The sequence below is a fragment of the Syngnathus leptorhynchus genome, chromosome 4 (assembly GCF_054491065.1).
Source record: "Syngnathus leptorhynchus isolate UIUO chromosome 4, UIUO_Slep, whole genome shotgun sequence".
NCBI lineage: Eukaryota > Metazoa > Chordata > Actinopteri > Syngnathiformes > Syngnathidae > Syngnathus > Syngnathus leptorhynchus.
In genome coordinates, this window is record NC_141198.1 from 3,376,497 (window position 1) to 3,397,060 (window position 20,564).

General features: G+C 43.9%; 1 protein-coding gene across 3 annotated transcripts in view; it reads left to right on the forward strand.

Annotated features, from left to right (window-relative positions):
• top3b (DNA topoisomerase III beta) overlaps window positions 1–20,564 on the forward strand; it is an 88,562-nt gene that overhangs the window by 61,068 nt on the left and 6,930 nt on the right. For all 3 annotated transcript variants that reach the window (XM_085909065.1, XM_085909064.1, XM_085909067.1), the window contains one exon: window positions 10,927–11,027. In XM_085909065.1, the coding sequence (XP_085765191.1) occupies window positions 10,927–11,027 (101 nt within the window). The remainder of the gene's footprint in view (window positions 1–10,926; window positions 11,028–20,564) is intronic.

Genomic DNA, 20,564 nt, shown 5'->3' on the forward strand with positions numbered 1-20,564 from the left:
CCAGTTGACGACAGAGGTTGTTGATGTTGAGTTCCTTGTTCTCCACAAGGTTGCCAAGTTTGGTGATGAGTTTGCAGGGGATGATAGTGTTGAATGCAGAGCTGAAGTCGATGAACATCTTGCATGAAGTGGGACTACATTAAAGTGTTTTATGTTCTTTACATTTAAGCAAGTATGATCCAATTTCACTCACAGGATTTACTGTACCTACAAAGTGTACCATATCTAGCTGTCTGAGTAAAATGCTTAGAGTCAATGGTTCTCAAATTGGGGTACAAGTGCCCGTGTGATGGAAGCTCACAGGGTACTTGAGATTTTAAAACATTTGAATGGGTGGATGGTTATGGATGGACTGACGGACACTGATGGCTCAGGGCTCAGTTTACGTCTTTTTTTTTTATCCCTGTCCAAAAATATTTCGCGCTGGTTAGGTGTATTTAACTCTTTAAATGCCAAGCGTTCTCGGAAAAGAAAACCCCTCAAATCCCAGCCAATTTTGAGCATTTTCACTCATTTTCCAAGGCCTACAGAATATTGTCTGCTGGGGCTATGTAAACATGGATGGTACAGAATGAAAGATTAGACTCTGTTCTTTCAATTTGACAATAGTCAAGAGCTCACCAGCTCAGTGGCCTAGTAGTAGAGTGTCCGCCCTGAGACTGGAACACCATACGCGGCCCATACGCGGCCCATACGCGGCCCATACGCGGCGCATACGCCAACAAGTGTAATAAAGGCCATCTTGCTTTCTTGAGTGGGCAGTGACAACAGGAAAGATGGACTAAAGACAGGTTGACGCTCTGAAGAATGGCCTGGAACAACCTGTGATTTTTTTTTTGTTCTTTACATTTAAGCAAGAACATGTTTGCTTAACATGCAAAAAAAGTAAAAATAATTTGGGGCAAGGGAGGGTGCACAGGTGGAGAGGTAGCATACGCGGCGCATACGCGGCATTGTTTACATAAAGGACGATCGATGGATTTAATGAATTGGAGTGACACAGATGGTTTTATAAACATGTTATTTATGTAATACTTATTAGAATAACTATGAATGTTAAAACCACAGTCTGTCTAAAACCATGCATTCTATTATCTCAACATGTAATTTTAAAATAACTCCAGTGGGGATCGATGGATTCTTCACCATCATTGAGACGCCCCACCCTAAACGATGACGCCCCTTTGAAGTCAGTCTTCCCCACCACTCCGTATTAGGAATCCAGCACTCTCTGCAACTTGGAGTGGCTGAGGTGAATCCAGCTGGGACGTTCAGCAATCTTTACTGCGGTGGGGGTGGTCAGCAAGACTTTGAATGGTCCCTCCCACCGTGGGCTGGCCCAGTTCTTTCTTTTGATGACTTTGATGTAGACCCAGTCTCCTTGCTTGATGGGGTTCTCACCCTGTGGGGAAGAAAAATCAGGCGGCAGTAATTTGCATTTGACACCTCTTTTAGTTTGAGCGTCCTGATCATGTAATCTGCCAAGGACTGTTCTTCATCTGCCTTTTGCAAATTCGCAGGGAACACAGGTAGTCTATATGGTCTCCCATGGATGATTTCAAAAAGTGTTAGCCCTTCTGAAGTGGGGGTGATTGTCATATAGAGTTTCACCAAGTCTAGGCACTCCGGCCAGGCTCTATCTGTTGATTCCATGCATTTTTTCAACCTGCTTTTGATCGTGGTGTTTGCTCGTTCAACCAGGCCTGGATTGGATGGGTGCCAAGCGCAGTGGTTTTTTAACGTTATCCCAAGGTGTACAGCCATGTTCTGTACAACTTGGTTCACGAAGTGTGGACCATTGTCAATGTAAATGATCTGCGGGATGCCATGAGCCAGTATGATGGCTTTTGCCACTGTTAAGGCATCTGCTCATTTAGATGGAACTATTTCCACTCATTTGGAAAATGCATCAATCATCACTAGGCAGTATTTGTGAGGTCCACTTTGTGTGAGTTCAATAAAATTAATGCATATGATTTGAAATGGGTAAGACGGTTTCGGAAATGAGCCTCTCTTAGGTCTCATGTTTCCTTGTGGATTATGATTCACACAAACAGGACATGCTTTCCCAATTATTTTTTTTTTTTTTTAAGTAAGCATTTAAACCAAAGGTAGTGAATTGTTGATGTATGACGGACCTCATCCCTCCTGTCGCATGGCAAGGCCCACGTGTCGCAATTGCTGCTGCCTTAAAAAGTGTTTAGAAGCGTGTGTGGGTCAGGCACATTAGGTGCTCCTGTCTGTACTGTTTCATTTACTGCTCGGAAATCTTGTATCATTCGCCAATCAATTTTATTGGCCCTTTGGACTGGAAAAACAGGAGTGTTGCAAGGAGAATCCAAGCACTTCCAAATGATTCCTCCTGACAAAAGACCATTTATGACAGGGGCTATCCCATTTATTGCCTCCTGTTTTAAAGGAGGTTCTCTGATCTCGATTGGATTTGGATGTTAACTCCTGTAGCAAATGGTTCCTTTGATCAGTGAAAAAAATGTTGATGAGCCAGGGAAGCGCATAAGCGCGTGCCTTTCGAAACACACACACCACTTCCTCATAGCTTCGTTAGTAATTAGCAATCCAAAAGCAACTTTTTCTTTGGGTTTTTTGTTTTCTTAGCATTTAACTTGCACAAAATCACTCTTTCGTCAATGTTGCTCCACTAATTTTCCATAGTAGTCTCCAACTTCAACCATTCAACCTATATTTTCCTTTCATTCAGGAAATCATTCGTCCCTGCTCATTTGCATCTAACACAGTAACCAAAGAGGAGTTTTTTCATCACATTGGCTCAATTTATCCAAGTCCTCCGCACAACAGTCATATACCATTCTCAACACAATCCCTATCCTAATTATTCCTAATGTTGGTCAATCAGTGTTAGAACAATTCACCAATCCAAAAAAAACTCAACACAAAAAAAACTGCTGGCGAATTATTCAGAATTTATTTTTATTTTTTTAAATTAACCAACTCAATTGCTCGGATTTAACTAAAATATAGAAGCTTGTAGACTCTTATAACACAACTAATCAATTATTTTTCTCAAATTTAGTTTTGCAAAGTGTGAAATCCACAATTTTGCTTCATCCAATTCCAGAAAACATGTTTTCTCTGTCTTTCGAATTTGTCATCATGGTGAGACACTAATGAGCGCTAGTGTAAACCAGTTTCTGCCTACAAACAGATTTCTTTCTTTTCCTCTTTTTTTTTTTAGTTCTTCAAAATTGTTTCTGTTTTGTGGTGCAAATTGGATAGACCACAGTCTAACAAATTTCTTTGCACACAGGTTTAGCCAATTTGATCAGTTTAACACATATGCACAAACATGCACAGCTCTCGGGTGCGAGGGGAGAGGACCCGGCATCAATGATTAGTCACAAGCTGGCCATTTCTTGCAGTCGATCATGAACCTGGTCCCACCCACGCATGCGAGGACAGCACATTCTAATTTATCTATTTATCTTTTAGAAACAAGTTGTATTTCTTTACCACTTGATTTCAAAATTGTAACTTTAGTGTGCACACAACTTGATCCCTGGTCATTTGTCGTTTGGCATACAATCAGCATTGTCATACGTCTTGGATGTACAGGAGTTCTAATAACCTAAAAAATGTTCTAAACCAAAAGTAGGAGCATGAGAGGTCAAAGGGGAGGAAGCCCATCATGCTGAAAATTTGGCTTTTCCTCTGCTTTGTCTTCCACCTTTTTATTGGTTTTGTTTTTTACGACGACACTCTTTTGACCAGTGCCCATGTTGGCCTCCACCTCTTCCTCTGCCCCATGGGGAACTTTGGAAGAAGACTGTTGCATCTTCATCTCGATGATTATCATCATCATCTAGATGGAATACATCAGAACTTTTGCCTTTCTTGATCACTTTATCAGCGTCTTTGGCCCACTGCATGGTTGTTGTAACACAAGCAGTGTCCGTTTCCACCAAGTGTTTCCACACCCAGTTGTCTAATTCAGGGGGGAAACCAGTGAGGAGCAAATTTTTAAACTGTTGTTGATAAGCACTCTCAGCTGCATCATTGAATGGGGTGGCATTGTGCACCCTGTATTCATTTTCAAAGCTGAATGGAATGGCGGCCTCATCACTTTTTATCTTTCTATTTTTTGTCTTTTGAATTTGTTCTCTTCGCTCTTGTGAAGCTTTCAACCACACTCTAGCACATTGCAATTCTCTCTCTTTTCTTCCCAGCCAAACTCCTCCAAAACCTCTATCACTTCTTCCACATTTCAACTTTCAACTTCCCTTCTACTCCATACTTTTTCTTCCACTTAGACATGTATTGCATACAATCAAGAAATCTACTCACCATGAACTTCTCATCTCCTTCAAGAGCTAGAGATTTACCGTTTTTATTTCCCATCTTAATTTGGTATTTCAGGATTTTCCAATTTATTTAAAAAAAAATAGTTTTTGTTTTTCTTTGAGGATCCTCAATGCAGGTTTAAATTGACCTTTCAACAAAATTACTAGCCTGTGTTATTACCGTGGGTTTTTGCTAGTACTGTTTTTTAGTCAATTTATTCTACCAGTCACACTCTCAACCACACAACTTTCATGCAAACAGCTTGGAAAAAAATAATCTATGCCCTTCTTCAATTAAGAAAAAAAAGTTCTGTTTTTTCTTAGCCTGTTCCTTCCACTGGGACTAGAACCCCAGCTGTTTCTTAGCCTGGACAAACCAAAGCCGTATATCTTGTGCACCTTTAACTTTTTCTCATAACTCGGACAAACCAAAGCCGTATATCTTGTGCACCTTTAACTTCTTACGCATTTCACAACAACACAATCACACAATTTTAGGGCTTTAACTTACTTGTCCGCTGGTTCATTGCACTGCCGGATCCCGTTAATCCACTGTTGTCAGAAGAAGGCAGACCTAAGATGCTGGCCCAGCGAAGAATTTTCTTGCCAGGTCTTTCTTTACCAGGTCCTCCTAATGGATGCTGGCTTGTTGACAGTGCAGCACGTCGTCCTTCGTCGATCAGCAGTGGGTATGTTGGAATCCGGGTCACGGCACCAAAATGTTCGAGATGTTCCCACTCTAACTTATTTTGCAAGAACCACACGGGAGACAGTATGCCCTTTAAGCACTTGCAAGTGGAGAGCCTGTTCGTTACTGTAGGTACAGCAATGTTCAAACAAACTCTGACTTTCGATTCATGCAAGAGAGTATTTATTGAGAGAAATGGGTAGGGGTGAGAGTGGCCAAGGTGGGGGTGAACCCCTGGCCTCTCAGGGGGTCACAGCAGGGGGTGTTTTACGATGTGTAAACAGAACACCTCTGATTGCTTCCTCTGCAGTTGGTCAATCAGTTCAAAGGATCTTAGCACTTTGTTCTACTATTTTGTTAAGACAGGACAAGCTCTGTTAATTATTACAGGTTACATTCCAAGATAAGCATAGGATCAAACTAATCTATCAACCCTAACACAGTGAAACACCTCCTCCATTCTTTGCATCTGTGGACATGACTGTAATTGTCCAAGGCATAGTAATCAGAATTATCTTTGTGTAGCAAAGTTTCAGAGATCCCAATAACAGAAAAGGGAAAGTTGAGGTTGGAGATATAGCAAGATGGTCAAAGTTTTCAGGAAGACTACGGGCATTTACATGCAGAAGAGATACACTGGAATTATGGAATTGATCGCTGGCTGTTCTAAATTCATCATCAAGTAAATATTTGCATTTGTCAGTTACACTTTGATTCATGAAATTAAAACAATCAACATCGGGATGGTCAATTGATAATGTATTCCATGGAGAGTCATTACTACTGTTGATGTCAAGTTCAGTTTCTGCGCTTCTATATGAGGAAATATTGTGCAAGGTCGGCATCATTAAAGAAGTAACGTCAGGAAACCATCTTGCATCATAGAGGAAGTAGGCCTACCTATGCAAATTTGTCCAACTCCCCCAATCTCCTAACCATGACCACTCTAGCCTGCTCAGGTGGTCCATTCAGTTTTATGTATATTTTGCCGTTAGAGGACCACGTTGCTTGAATCTTTCCCTCTTTACGGAGGAACCAAGCCCTCTTGGCTATGTCGGCATTGGTTTTGGTCAGATGTTCATTTATATACACATTTGACCCTTTCAACATTCTACCTTGGCGCAGAAGGCTGGTTTTCAATTTTCTATTGGCGAACCTCTGATGATAACTTCCGGCAAGCTTCTATGTCATTCTTATTTATGCTGATGTGTTTTTTTTTTGTAGGAATTCTATCACTTGCTGCTGCACTGTATCTTCCTGATCACTAAGCTCTGTTCCCCTGGTCAGAGCTCCTGACCTTGCCGCACCTGTGTATGCGCATCATGATATAAATGACATCATATGACATCATAAAACCTACTCCTGACCAATAAGTAGGTCCCAGGTTACGTGTCAAACAAACGACACGTTTCTTCGGACATTCTCAGATAAAAATGATCATGGTGCTTAGGCGTATGGCTCTTCTCACCAGATCCAGGGCTCGACCGGCCATTACTCCATTCAGGGTTCTTTGTATGATAACCACACCTTTGCACTCGGCCAAACACACAAAGGTGGGGACTGCTAAATTGGCAGCTGTCATCTGGTTCTTGTTTTTTTTTTTACTTTAGCTCCTATTGGGGTAGCCGGCAATGGTGTCACCTGCTCACCCTCTGGATTCCTTTCTTCTAGCGTCTTGATCACGCTGTTGGCTTAGGCTTTACTCACAGTTTTCAGTCTAACATGTCCCGACATGAGACATTGAGCCCACAAGCACGACAAGGTTCTTATCACCTTTTGCGCCACAGTGCTTCGAATCGTCAATCCGTCTGTTCGCTGTCCTCTGCGACCTGCGATGTACCTGTTCAGAGTTCACAATTACGTTAGGCAGCTCGAATTGCACTCATCGGAAATCCAGAGTCCCAGCTTCTCCAATTTCTTGTTGTCACCACATGCATCACGGACTCACATATGGGAACACTTTTCCGCGAGGGGTTTCGTCCCATTTATCAACTCCTACAACTATAATTCTTCACTTTTTGACGTATCTACAAACAACATCAAGCTTCATGTTCAGCCGCATCTCGGTTATCTTCTCCCACATGTCGCTGTGGGCTACCGGTTCTTCATTTGCACCGTCTTAGCCATTTTCTTCCCAAATGGCCAGAACATCTTTGAGGGCCTGCTCACAACAATGGTAGTTGGTTATGATTCTTACACGCCCCGTGTGACTGGTTCCAGCCTCTAACAGTCTTTCCAGCACTGCAGCAGCACTTCCTCTGCCTGCGCGTTGCCGGGTGTTCCTTGGAAACACTCCTCCTTATAGTCAAGGATGAAGCCCCAATGAGCCTTTAGGTCTCCATCCTTTCTTGAATTGTCTCTTCCGCTGCATCTTCATGAAAAAAATAAAATAAAAATTGCGGTGTCTTCTGCAATACACTTGCCGCAGTTCTGTCTGCAAACTCGTCTCTGCTTGACAGCCCATCTGTCTTGTGTGCGTGCCGCACACATGCATTAAGCTTCGTCTTGTGGCAATTGCACTGCCTTCACAACTAGTTTTGCAGTGAAATCATCTTTAGTCACTTCCTAATCATTTCAATATATGGCTTCCTTCCTTTCAGCAACCCACCCTCGAAAAGTTAAATTCGAAAAAACATATATATGAAATATATATATATATATATATATATATATATATATATATATATATACTTAAAAACTCTAATCATGCCTCCAATATTATATAATATATATTATATATATATATACCGTATTTTTCGGACTGAAAGTTGCTCCGGAATATAGGTCGCATTAGCCATAAAATGCACAATAACGTGAAAAAAACAAAATCCAACACCAAGAACAGACATGAACGAGCAACAACAGGCTAAACGATAGGTATGCTAACGTGACAACAACAGGCTAAACGATAAGTATGCTAACGTGACATAAACACAAGCGAAGAGCTGAGAAGGGGCTTGACGTAACTTTCTGAGTTATTCTAATAACTATTACATAAATAACACGTTTATAAAACCATCTGTGTCACTCCAATTTATTAAATCCATCGATCGTCCTTTATGTCAACAATGCCGGCCGGATGCACTTCAAAATATTCCACAGGCCCATATAACGATATATAAATTATATTTCAAATAACTATTATATAAGCAATAATATTATCAAACTATCTGTGTCACTCAATCATTAAATCCATCGATCAGATTCCTCGTCCTTTTGTCAACAACGCCGCGCGTGCGCCCTGACGTCAGCCTCGTCGTTATTCCACAGATATAACTATTTTGTAGCATTAACAAAGTACAGTGGAGTCTCGGTTTTCAAACCTCCCAGTTCTCAAACAATTTGGTATTCGAACAAAAAAATTTGAGATTTTTTGCTTCAGATGTCGGACGAAATTCGGTTGTCAAACCTCGCGAGATGAGCCAAGAAGATGCATGCCAACTGACTCCGTTTGTTATTACATTCTCGTTACTCAGAGGATTGCATCAACTCTAATCATGCCTCCAAATGAAGCAAGTGGGAAAAATGAAGCCATGCTAAAACACAAAGACGCTCCTAAAGCAATGCAACAGTGAGGGCCCGGCACGCTGCGGGCGGTTGCGCGATTGGACCAAATTAAGCATCCTGCGCACTGAGGTCCACTTAAAATTTGGAAAGTCCTTTCGGAGTTTCAAAATATTTTCTAAATTTTAGCGACCACTTTTTCACAATAATGCGACCAGCGCGGTGCAGTTGCGCAGTCGGTAGCGCGCTACGGTTGCGCGTTCGGTAGTGCGCTACAGTTGCGCGATCGGACAAGATTAAGCTCCCTGCGGACTGAGGTCCATTTAAAATTTGGAAAGTAAATCAGGGCTTTAAAAATATTCTCTAAATTTCAGCGACGGCTATGTCACAATAATGCGACCAGCGCGGTGCAGTTGCGCGGTCGGTGACGCGCTATGGTTGCGCGTTCGGCGGTGCGCTGCAGTTGCACGATCGGACAAAATTAAACCTCCTGCGCACTGAGGTCCACTTAAATTTTGGAAAGTACATCAGGACTTTAAAAATATTTTCTAAATTTCAGCAGCCGCTCTGTCACAATAATGCGACCACGGTGCAGTTGCGCAGTCGGTGACGTGCTACGGTTGCGTGTTTGGCGGTGCGCTGCAGTTGCGCGATCGGACAAAAATCCGCAAATGAAAAAATGACGTGTTTTTTTTTTTGGTTGGAACGGATTAATTTTTTTACCCATTATTCGTAATGGAGAAACATGATTCGGAATTTGAACGATTCACTTCTCGAACAGTTTTCTGGAACGGATTATGTTCGAAAACCGAGACTCCACTGAACAAGCAAGGACATGGGTTTGGTAAACGTTTTTTTATTTAACAAAACAAGAGTTCAACGAGCCAACAACTACTCAACTGTAACGATAAAAACGTAAACAAGTTGCTACACAAAATAAAATATATCAAATAACAATAACATAAATAGTTCACCGGTGTGGATTTCCATTCCCGGAGGTGGCACTTCCAGCCACAGGGGTGTGAGAGAGCTCCCTAGAATAGAACCGGGCGTGCATAAAAGCCATGCCCGATCCCCATCCACTGTCCCCGGACAGCCATCCGGCCAAGCGCCAGCCCCCGACTTCCAGAAAGAGAGAAAGAGAGCTCCGTAGAGTGTTCAACAAACAACAATCAATTTAACACATAATCATAACTATGATTGTGGATTCTTTTAGTTAGCAGATTACAAAACGCGAGCAGCTTCAAAATGTATTTTGACAAGCTGGTGACCTCTAGGTCAAGCTCAAGCATGGGATTGCAGTCTTCCACCCACGGTATCACTGTCAACCCCTTGTCCTTACTCAACTCTTAATATTTACATTCATGTGTAAATGAAACATCAGTGCTATGATGCTGCTCAAGTTGCTACTAACTATACAGTATTGCAAAGCAGAATAAAATAAAGTATATTGCATCTTACTCTGTGATTAACATGTCTCATTCTCATTACCTAACGATGAACATGGACTTCCCTAGTTAGCAAATTCAAATATTCAAGCAGTTTCAAAGTATATTATAGCAAAACAAAATAATATAACATAATCCAAAATTGTATGTTGCTGTCCTTCAGAACAAGTCTTCATCTAATCGATGACTTTTTAAACTATTAATTTACTATGTTAGGTCAATCTGACTTTGGCACCATCTTCTGTTGAAATTTGGAACGGGACTGGAGGTTTACTGGTTCAACCAACAAATCCCCTTTACCAATTTAACAATAGTTAATTTTGAAGAATTAACTTTTAAGTAACCCTTACTCTGGCCCCCTTCTTCAGGTCTTCCATGTCAAGCTTTGAAATTTGGAATTTCATCTTGGCCAATTCGTCTGGGCCAAATCCAATACACACTCACGCACCATTTTTTACCATCCTATCCACCATGTGACTCGACAAATGTGTGGCCCAAACCGCGCCCCAGCTACAGGCTGGTCGCTTTTTATTGAATAATGCAATGGGTGAAGTTTACACAAATATATAGCTTCTCTTGTTCATAGCTGTACGTTCATCTCATGATTTCAGAAAAACAAGGATGTTATTGTTTAAGGCGAGCAGTATGGACCTTTCAACGATGTCATTGTTCAAACTAGGATGTCATTAAATAAAGCCACTCATGGCTCCAGCCATATGCATCTTGAACCATGAAAAACACCATTGTTCTCTTAACATTCTATATCGGTTGGAAATTCCTGGGCACAAGGTCAAACTGCCATACAGCAAAGCTCTTCCATTAGAACCAGAGAATCTAATGATATGTAACCTATTTTCCAACATAAATTCATTATAATTTTATTGCATTTTGTTTGTGTGTCCAGATTTGTGCAGATGTAGCAAGGCAAACTCCTACATGAAATTCAATAATATACCTTCCTAATTTGCAGGTATGGATGAATTGATGGAAGTGTCCTTTTCACCAATTGCTGAATCAGGCAAGCCAATGTCTCGCTGTGGCAAGTGCCGTCGATTCATGAAATTCATCCAGGTAAGCATATTACCTTCTATGTATAAATATATATACAGTGTGTGTGTACACACAATGAAATCTATGAATTCCAATGAATGAGGAGAAAATCTTGTTTATTTCATATACTTGCACATATAAGATGCATCGGACTATAAACCGCAGGTGTTTTAATGTTTACCATTTGTAAGAGAATACAGTAATCCCTCGCTACTTCGCGGTTCACCTATCATGGACTTGGTGCATCGCGGATTTTTATGAAAACAAATATTGCGGATATATTTGGTGCATCGCAGCTTTTTGCGGCGTCACTTGGTGCGCGGGGCTTTGTCTGCCCATATGACTTTACAGCACACTATTGGCCGGTAGGAGACCCATGGGAACGTGTTGATCTGTATCCTTGCCGATAAGAGCAGCTCTAACCAGGCTTTATCTCAATCTCCTATATGTATCCACTTGTCCACTCTGTTTGTGTCAGCAGAATCGGCAGCATCTCTGAATTGCGCTTTGTTTTGTTGTCACAAATGAGGCAGGACAACCAAATGTAACATGGGCTTATTTGGGCAAGGTTTAAAGGAAACAAGGAGGTTTGGAATGCCGGCGGAGCAGGACTACGAGGCAAGCTGACGAGCTGGTCAGCGAGCTCGCGTCGTGCATCATCGAAGCAGAAGGGCATAGCAAGCTTTTCAAAGCTATTTAAAAAGTATTTAAAGATACAATAAAGTGTTTAAAAGTATAATAAAGTGTTTAAAAATAAAATAATAGTCTTGTGCTGATGCCCTCGCGCAGGGCTGCGGGGGCGCGTCCACCGGTCAGTACCGCAAGAGTGGAGCGAAGCCGTGACACGTTTACACTTTAAAATATTTAAAAATACAATAAAGTGTTTACAAATGCAATTATAAATGTCTTGTGCGGATGCCCTCACGCTGGGCTGCAGGGGCGTGTCAGCCAGTCAACACTGCAAGAGCAGAGCAGAGCCGTGACGGTTTAAAATGTTTTAATCAGTGTTTAAAATACAATAATGTATTTAAAAGTACAATAGAGTGTAGAAATCATATGTTGTACTTTTCTGTACTTTTCATTCTTGGAAAGGAAGTGAAACAATAATTTGGCATGGCACTTGTTGAAATCTATGAGGAAAAAAAATGACTTACCGTATTTTCCCGACTATAAGTTCCAGTTTTTTTCATGGTGTGGCTGGGGGGGTGCGACTCATAATCAAGAGCGACTCATACTTGAAATTATTAACATATTATTACTTAATGTTTAACAAATTACTTACTTACTAGTAGTTTATCATTTCACATGTTTTCACTTTAAACCGCATCAGGGAGATCTAGGCCTGTGAAATAATTGGAACTGCAACTGAATATGAGTCTGAATCCATCCACTGACCTCCGGAGTCAGCTGAGTTGTTTATAACACAGGACACAGATTGACAAAGATTTCAATGGATTTGATGATTTGGAGTGACACGGATGGTTCAATGAACTTGATATATAGTTTATAGTGTAGCAACTTGTATATAGTTAAAATTCTGTAGTTTCCGATTGCGGGAAGAGAGAGCGTTGTTTGAGTGAGGGGACACACACACTGTCTTGGCGCGTATGTTGAACTCTTGTTTTGTGAAATAAAGAGCCGGTTACTAGCCGACGACTTGCCTGGTACTTTGGTAACGCTGCAATATAGTTATATAGGCCTGAGGAATAATTGGAACCGCAACTGACGATGAGTCTGACTTCAGCGCCTCATGTACTTCCAGAGTCAGCAGTGGCGTGATTTGGAGTGACACGGATGGTTTGATAAACTTGTTATTTATGTTATAGTTGTTTGAATAACACTTAATTAGTTACATCAGGCACATTCTCAGTTCTTTGTTTGTGTTTGTTATGCTACAATATTAGTTCATCCATCCATTTTCTGAACCGCTTTGTCCCCACGGGGGTCGCGGGCGTGCTGGAGCCTATCTCAGCCGTCATCGGGCAGTAGGCGAGGCACACCTTGAACCGGTTGCCAGCCAATCGCAGGGCACACAGAGACGAACAACCATCCACACTCGCACTCATACCTAGGGACAATTTAGAGTCTTCAATTGGCCTACCAAGCATGTTTTTTGGGATGTGGGAGGAAACAGGAGTGCCCGGAGAAAACCCACGTGGGCTCGGGGAGAACATGCAAACTCCACACAGGGAGGGCCGGAGGTGGACTCGAGTCCGCACCCTCCTAACTGTGAGGCAGACGTGCTACCCAGTGCGCCACCATGCATTGGAGTCAGCAGCAGTTTTGTTTTTAAGTGACACAGAGGGCAAAGATTTCAATGGATTTAATGATTTGGAGTGACACGGATGGTTTAGATAAACTTATTTATGTAAAATTTGGTTGAATTAATATGTTACGTCAGGCACGTTTTCAGTTCCTTGTTTATGTAACGTTAGTATACCGTATCGTTGTTGCCTCTTCATGTCTGTTCTTGGTGTTGTATTTTGTCAAATAAAGTCCCCCCCAAAAAAATTGATTTGTACTCCGGTGCGACTTACTGTATATGTTTTTTTTCTTCTTTACTATGCGTTTTATAGCTGGTGCGACTTGAACTCTGGAGCGACTTATAGTCCGGAAGATACGGTATTTTGAAAGGACTCACAGCTAAAATTACAGTACTCAATTTGCGTCCTTGACCTGATTGAAGAGCAATTCTGTGCCACTTGCGTCTGAATTTAAAGTAGCTTTAGTCGTCATTGACTGGCTGTGACATGTTCGTAATGAATTGTCATTTTTATTCAGTGTCAAGTACCTTAAAAGCCTAAGCCAAATGAAAGACATGGGGGGACTGGCAATGAGTCATCATTTACTTATTTTAGGCAGGTTGACTAAACAAATCAAACAATTATTGCCAATCCCAAATTAAAATATTTTAATGTTTGTCAAGGGGGATAGATTATTTTCTTTCGTTTTAAGAAACAGCATTTTGTAATAGTGACGTTTATATGGTCAGGACCAACAGGATTCTGTCACTTTTACTGTAGTAGACACCAGGTAAAGTAAAAAGCAAACCACTGCGTTTAATTTTTAAAAATACGGCTGGGATAGGCTCCAGCACGTCCGCGACCCCCGTGGGGACTAAGCGGTTCAGAAAATGGATGGATGGATGGATGGATGGATGGATGGATGGATGGATGGATGGATGGATGGATGGATGGACCATGCTTTCTTACACAAAATATTCCTTGGCTCCACAGCTTGGAAAGCACATAATAGAACGTGCGTGCGTGCGTGCGTGCGTGCGTGCGTGCGTGTGTGTGTGTGTGCGCGTGTGCGCGTGTGCGTGTGCATGTGCATGTGTGTACACATTAATACCTCGTTTATCCCAGATAATTGGTTCCAAAAACCACCAGCGATAAGTGAAATCCGCGAAGTACGGTCACCCTCTCATCTGTACTTTTTTTTTTTTTACTTTAAATAATTGTTTCAAACATGTAAATAATACATTAATCGTATAAATAACATATAGAAAATTTTGTATAAATATTGAAAATATAAATATTATACGTGTGGGTGTGTGTAACATGTAGATGTGACGTTGTTGACCTTGGTTAAACAGGGACCTCTAGTTGTCACAAGTTATAATGGCAGCTATGCGCTGTGTAGGTACTGTAAATATGATTTTAGGACTCTTTTATTATTATAACAACTTTTTAGGCTGAGGTTCATCGCCGTCGTCGTCGTCATCATCATCTTCGTTCAATTCTCCTTCGGTTACGAGGTTATCATACAGGGCTTTGGTTTTAGTCCGAATCATATTGGTATCGAGACTAACCTAAAATTCCCGACAGTCTGATATCCACGTTGATAAGGCGCTCTCCATTTTCACAATTTGCTCATTGCGATAAGTCACAACTCGCTTCCTGTCTTTGGCGAATGACATCGAGGCAGTTTTGCGGATCTTCACTTCCTTCTTTTTTATATAACGGACCGTCGATTCGTTCAAATCGTAATGGCGCGCAACAGAGGCATAGCTATCGCCCACCTTAAGCATGTCCAATAAATTGACTTTTTCGATCACCATCATAATTTTTCTCTTTTTCTTTGGCTCACCGGAGGATTTTGAGGATGAAGAACGTTTAGGAGCCATTTTCAAGGGCGCGAGCACTCAGGTGAAAAGAGCGAAGGTGGGGTTGGCGTCTGCGCCAATGAGCTAGCGAGATTCCAGAGTCGGGAGTAATATTGAATGGTGAGATGGATGATCAGAGACTTGGATTTTTAATTGTGTGGGCACTCCCTGCCTTCTGCTGGCGTGTGGGCAGCTTTAGTGCCAAAATTGCAAAATTTTGAATGATTATTATTTTTTTTTTTCTGGAAAAAATCTGCGATATAGTGAAGCCGCAATAAACGAAACGTGAAGTAGCGAGGGATCACTGTATATAATTTTTGTAGTATAGTGATCTCTCGCCACTTCACGCTTCATCTTTTGCGAATGCGGTACTTCGCGGCTTCATAAATGATAGGAGAATGGTCTTTAAATACACTGATAGCGTGGCGTGTGCCTCTGAGCAATGTGCTTCACTGCGGACGTGACTTGAGTTCAAGCGCAGGACGCGGCATCCGGTCACGCGCGAGGGATAAAGGGCCAACTAGTGCAATAGGAGTTGCGACACGTGACAATATCACGTTTTTTCTTTTATTTACTGTAAAGGTACAATACAAAGTCAAAGTCCGCTTTATTGTCAATTTCTTCACATGCCAGGCACACAAAGAGATCGAAATTACGTTTCCCACCGTCCCACGGTGACTAGACAGTACACAACACTCACATCAAATAGCACAAAGAGTAAAAACGAACAAACAAGCGCAACGAATAAGTAATAAGCAAATAACCCAAATAAATAAATAAATAGACAAATAAGACCAGCAAAATGGAGCAAGCGCGCTAAAAGCAGACAGCCAGATCATAGCGCAAAAGAACAGGATGTCACGTAGCAGAGGGGGGAGGGAATTCAGGATCCGGACAGCTTGGAGCACGAAGCTGTCCCTGAGTCTGGTGGTGCGGGAGTGCAGGCATCTGTATCTCTTCCTAGAGGGCAGAAGTACAAACAAAGAGTGAGCGGGGTGACTCTCATCACACACAATCGCAGCCGCTTTGCGGGTGAGACGGGAGGTGTAAACTTCCTTCAGGGAGGGGAGTGGAGCACACAGCGATGCAGCTGGAGAGGACGCTCTCAATGGTGCCACGGTAGAAAGTGGTCATGACGACGGGAGGAGCACTTGCCCGCCTGAGTTTCCGCAGAAAGTACAGGCGGCGCTGAGCCTTCTTCGCCAGCGATGCAGTGTTGGTGGTCCAGGAGAGGTCCTCACTGATGTGCACCCCCAGGAATCTGGTGCTACTCACTCTCTCCACCACAGCTCCGTCGACGGTCAGCGGCAGGTGGTGGGCGTGACCCTTCCGGAAGTCAATGATAATCTCCTTGGTCTTGTTGACGTTCAGCAGAAGGTTGTTGTCCCTGCACCAAGCGGCCAAAAGGTCGACCTCCGATCTGTAGTGAGTCTCGTCGCCACCGGTGATCAGACCCACCACAGTCGTGTCGTCGGCATATTTCAGCACGTGGTTGCTGCTGTAGGTCGCAGTGCGGTCATGCGTCAGCGGACTGAGCACGCAGCCTTGAGGGGCCCCCGTGCTCAGCGTGATGCTGCCGGAGACACTGTCGCCCACACGCACTACTTGAGGCCTCTGACAGAGGAAGTCCAGTAGCCAGTTGCAAAGGGAGGTACTGAGGCCCAGCTTGTCAAGTTTCCAAATGAGACGCTGTGGAACAATGGTGTTGAATGCAGAACTGAAGTCCACAAACAGAAATCTCACATACGAGTCCCTGTTCTCCAGGTGGGTGAGGGCAGAGTGGAGGGCAGAGCAGATGGCATCCTCAGAGGACCGATTGGGTCGGTACGCAAACTGGAAGGGGTCCACGGTGGGGGGAAGAACAGATCTGACGTGCGTCAAGACAAGCCTCTCAAAGCACTTCATGACAATGGGGGTCAGTGCCACAGGGCGGTAGTCATTGAAGCAGGAGGGAGCAGGATTTTTTGGCACAGGTATGATGGTGGCAGCCTTGAAGCAAGACGGGACGACAGCCTGCCGCAGGGAAATGTTAAAGATGTCCGTGAAGACATCCATCAGCTCCTCAGCGCAGTCCTTCAGCGCCCGTCCCGGGATGTTGTCCGGGCCCGCTGCCTTACGGGTGTTGATAGCAGCAAGCGTCCTCCTCACGCTAACGGCAGAGAGGCACAGAGGCTGATCGTCCGGATGGGGAGGGGTCTTCAGCGGGCAAGTGTCGTTCTGTGCGTCGAAGCGAGCAAAGAAGCGGTTCAGTTCGTTGAGCAGAGGGACGTCGCCCTCACATCTCTGCGGCGCGGGCTTGTAGTCCGTGATGGTCTGAATGCCTCGTCACAGGCCCCGAGCATCCCCGCTGTCCTTGAAGTGGGCATTAATCTTGGAAGAGAACGCCCTTTTCGCATCTTTGATGCCCCGGGACAGATTTGCCCTAGCTGATCTCATGCCCGCTTTATCCCCAGCCCTGTAGGCTTCGTCCCTGGCCCTCAGCAGCCCGAGGACAGCCCCTGTCAGCCATGGCTTCCAGTTAGCCCGAGTGACGACGTACTTCGTGAGGGTCACATCATCAATGCACTTAGCGATGTAAGCGGTCACAGAGTCAGCATACTCCTCAATGTCCGTCCGATTGTCGCAAATGGCTGCCTGCTTAAACATTTCCCAGTCTTTAGTGCCAAAGCAGTCCCGAAGAGCATCAGAGGCCCCCTCAGGCCACACCCTAACACGTTTGCGAACCGGCCTGGAAGTTCTCACTCTCTGTCTGTACGCGGGGGTAAGCAGAACGGTGACGTGGTCAGAAAGTCCGATGTTGGGGAGGGGGGTGGACTTGAAAGCTCCTTTATGTACAGTGTAGACCAAGTCCAGGAAGCTGCAACCACGCGTCGGAAAAGTAACATGCTGGTGAAGCTTTGGAAAGACAGACTTCAGGTCAGCATGTTTAAAATCACCAGCGAAGATGATGAGACCGTCAGGGTGCGCCGTCTGCTGATCACTGACAGCCCGATACAGTTCATTAAGGGCAGTGATCCTGTCACTTCCAACGTTGGGAGGCGGGATGTAGACCGCGACAAGCAGAATCGCAGTAAACTCCCTTGGTAGGTAAAAAGGACGGCACTTAACGATCACAAACTCCGCCAGTGGCGAGCAGTGCCTGCATACCACTACAGAGTCCCGGCACCATTCGTCGCGGATGTAGACACACATACCTCCTCCACGCGATTTCCCTCCTTCTTCAATTGCCCGGTCCGCTCAATAGCACGCCAGCCGCTCCAGTTGCACAGCAGAGTCCGGAATGTTGACATTCAGCCAAGTTTCAGTGAACACGAGCACGCAGCAGTTGCTCACTGCCCGGTTCGTGGATCTCAGCAGACGAATGTAATCCATCTTGTTGTCCAGCGACCGGACATTCGCCAGAAGAATGGAAGGCACGGCCGGGCGAGTCGGGTTCGCTGCTAGCCTGGCCCGGACGCCCCCGCGCTTTCCCCTCTTCTGCCTCCTCGCACACCGCTTCCGACGCTGCTTGTCCGGGGAAGGAGTAGCAGACGAGTCCGGCGATGATTCAGGCCGGAGTAGTCCCAGTGACTTTAATGTCCCCGTATCAAAGTCCGAAACGCCGCAAAACTCGCTTTCGCCGATGTCGAGCAGAACCTGCCTGCTGTACTTGTAGCGCAACGTGGTACGATCAGACAAACACATAAAACTGTCTGACAAACACTTATTAAATGAACAAAACACCGATCGGTTGGGACGGAGAGAGGCCGCTGCGTGTGCACGCGCCGCCATCTTGGAAAATGAAAACATGCACAGAACAATGTGGGAATGGTTATTAAGAGAATGGTAAAGGTTAATGTAGCGTCAAAGTATTGGGGACGGTTTAAAAAAACTTAAATATTGTGTATTGGACACTGATTGCGTGGCACGTGCCGGTGAGCAATGTGCTTCACTGCGGACGTGACTGAGTTCAAGCGCAGGAGGCGGCATCCGGTCACGTGCGAGGGAAAAAGCACCAACTAGTGCAGTTGGAGTCGCGACACGTGACAATATAACGTTTTTTTCTTTTATTTGCTGTAAAGGTACAATACATGCACAGAACAAAGTATTGGGGAGGGTTTAGAAAAACTTAAATATTGTGTATTGGACCCCAACACAACAGGAGATTCATGTGCAACCATGACTCACTTTTGTTTTTCGCTATGCATGATGTCCCCCAGGTTAGTGTAGTGTGGCAATTCTCTTGACGGACACTTTGCATTGCTGTCCCCCCAGGTTAGTGTAGTGTTCTCTTGACGGACACTTTGCATTGCTTTGCAAGATAAACCATCGTTCTAATTAACTTACAATACACCTATGCCCTCTTGCGGGCAAGAAGAAACACCCTGTTGGAAATTTAAACACATCCATCCATCCAGCCATCATTTTCTGTACCGCTTGTCCCCACAAGGGTCGCGGGCATGCTGGTGCCTATCCCACCAGTCATTGGGCAGCAGGCAGGGGACACCCTGAACTGGTTGCCAGCCAATCATAGGGCACACAGAGCCAAACAACCATCCGCACTCACACCCACGGGCAATTTGGAATTCTCAATCGGCCTGCCATCCATGTTTTTGGGATGTGGAAGGAAACCAGAGTGCTTGGAGAAAACCCAAAGAGGCACGGAGAGAACATGCAAAGGTGGAATCAAACCTCCACCCTCTGAACTGTAAGACGGACGTGCTAACCAGTGCACCATCGTGCTGAAATTTCAACACAGTGGTGATTTAATTTTAAGTGCAAGTAACATCTCTACAGACCCTTCTCACCCAGGTTGCAGTCTGTTTGAAATACTCCCCTCCTGACAGCATTGTAGAGCTCTGTACGCCAAAACCAGCAGACACAGAGACAGCTTCTTCCCCCAGGCTGTTGCTCTGATGAACTCACAGCACTCTTTGAGTCTCAGAGTCATTGCTGTGCAATAACACCCTGCTCTCCACACCTTTTGTGAATTGTCCACACTGTTTGTACTATGTGTCCTCTCTGCATCCATTGCAGCCCGGTCATCCTGGAAGAGGGACCCTCCTATCTGTGGTCTCTTCTCAAGGTTTCTCATTTCCCCTAGTTGGAGTTTTGAGTTTTTCCTTGCCCTCCTGGGAGTTTAAGATCAGGAGATGTTTAAGAATATTTGTCATTTTTCACGTCCTAAATGTTGAACAGAGGCTGTGATGTACCGAAGTCAAATTCCTTCTTTGGCACGCTCAAACATGGCGAATAAAAACTCTTGAATCTTGAAAATGTAAACACTGTTTCCACTTAGCGGAATTTTGTATTTTCGCGGGAGATGCGTTCCAAAACTACCCGCGAAAAAACGAAATTCCACTAAGTGAGAGATCACTGTATAAAGTATTTAATACTTGGAATAATATGAAATATAGAATAATTAGAATGTTGGCTTCTTAATCTCCATTTTTTTAATCTTTCGCCCAAAT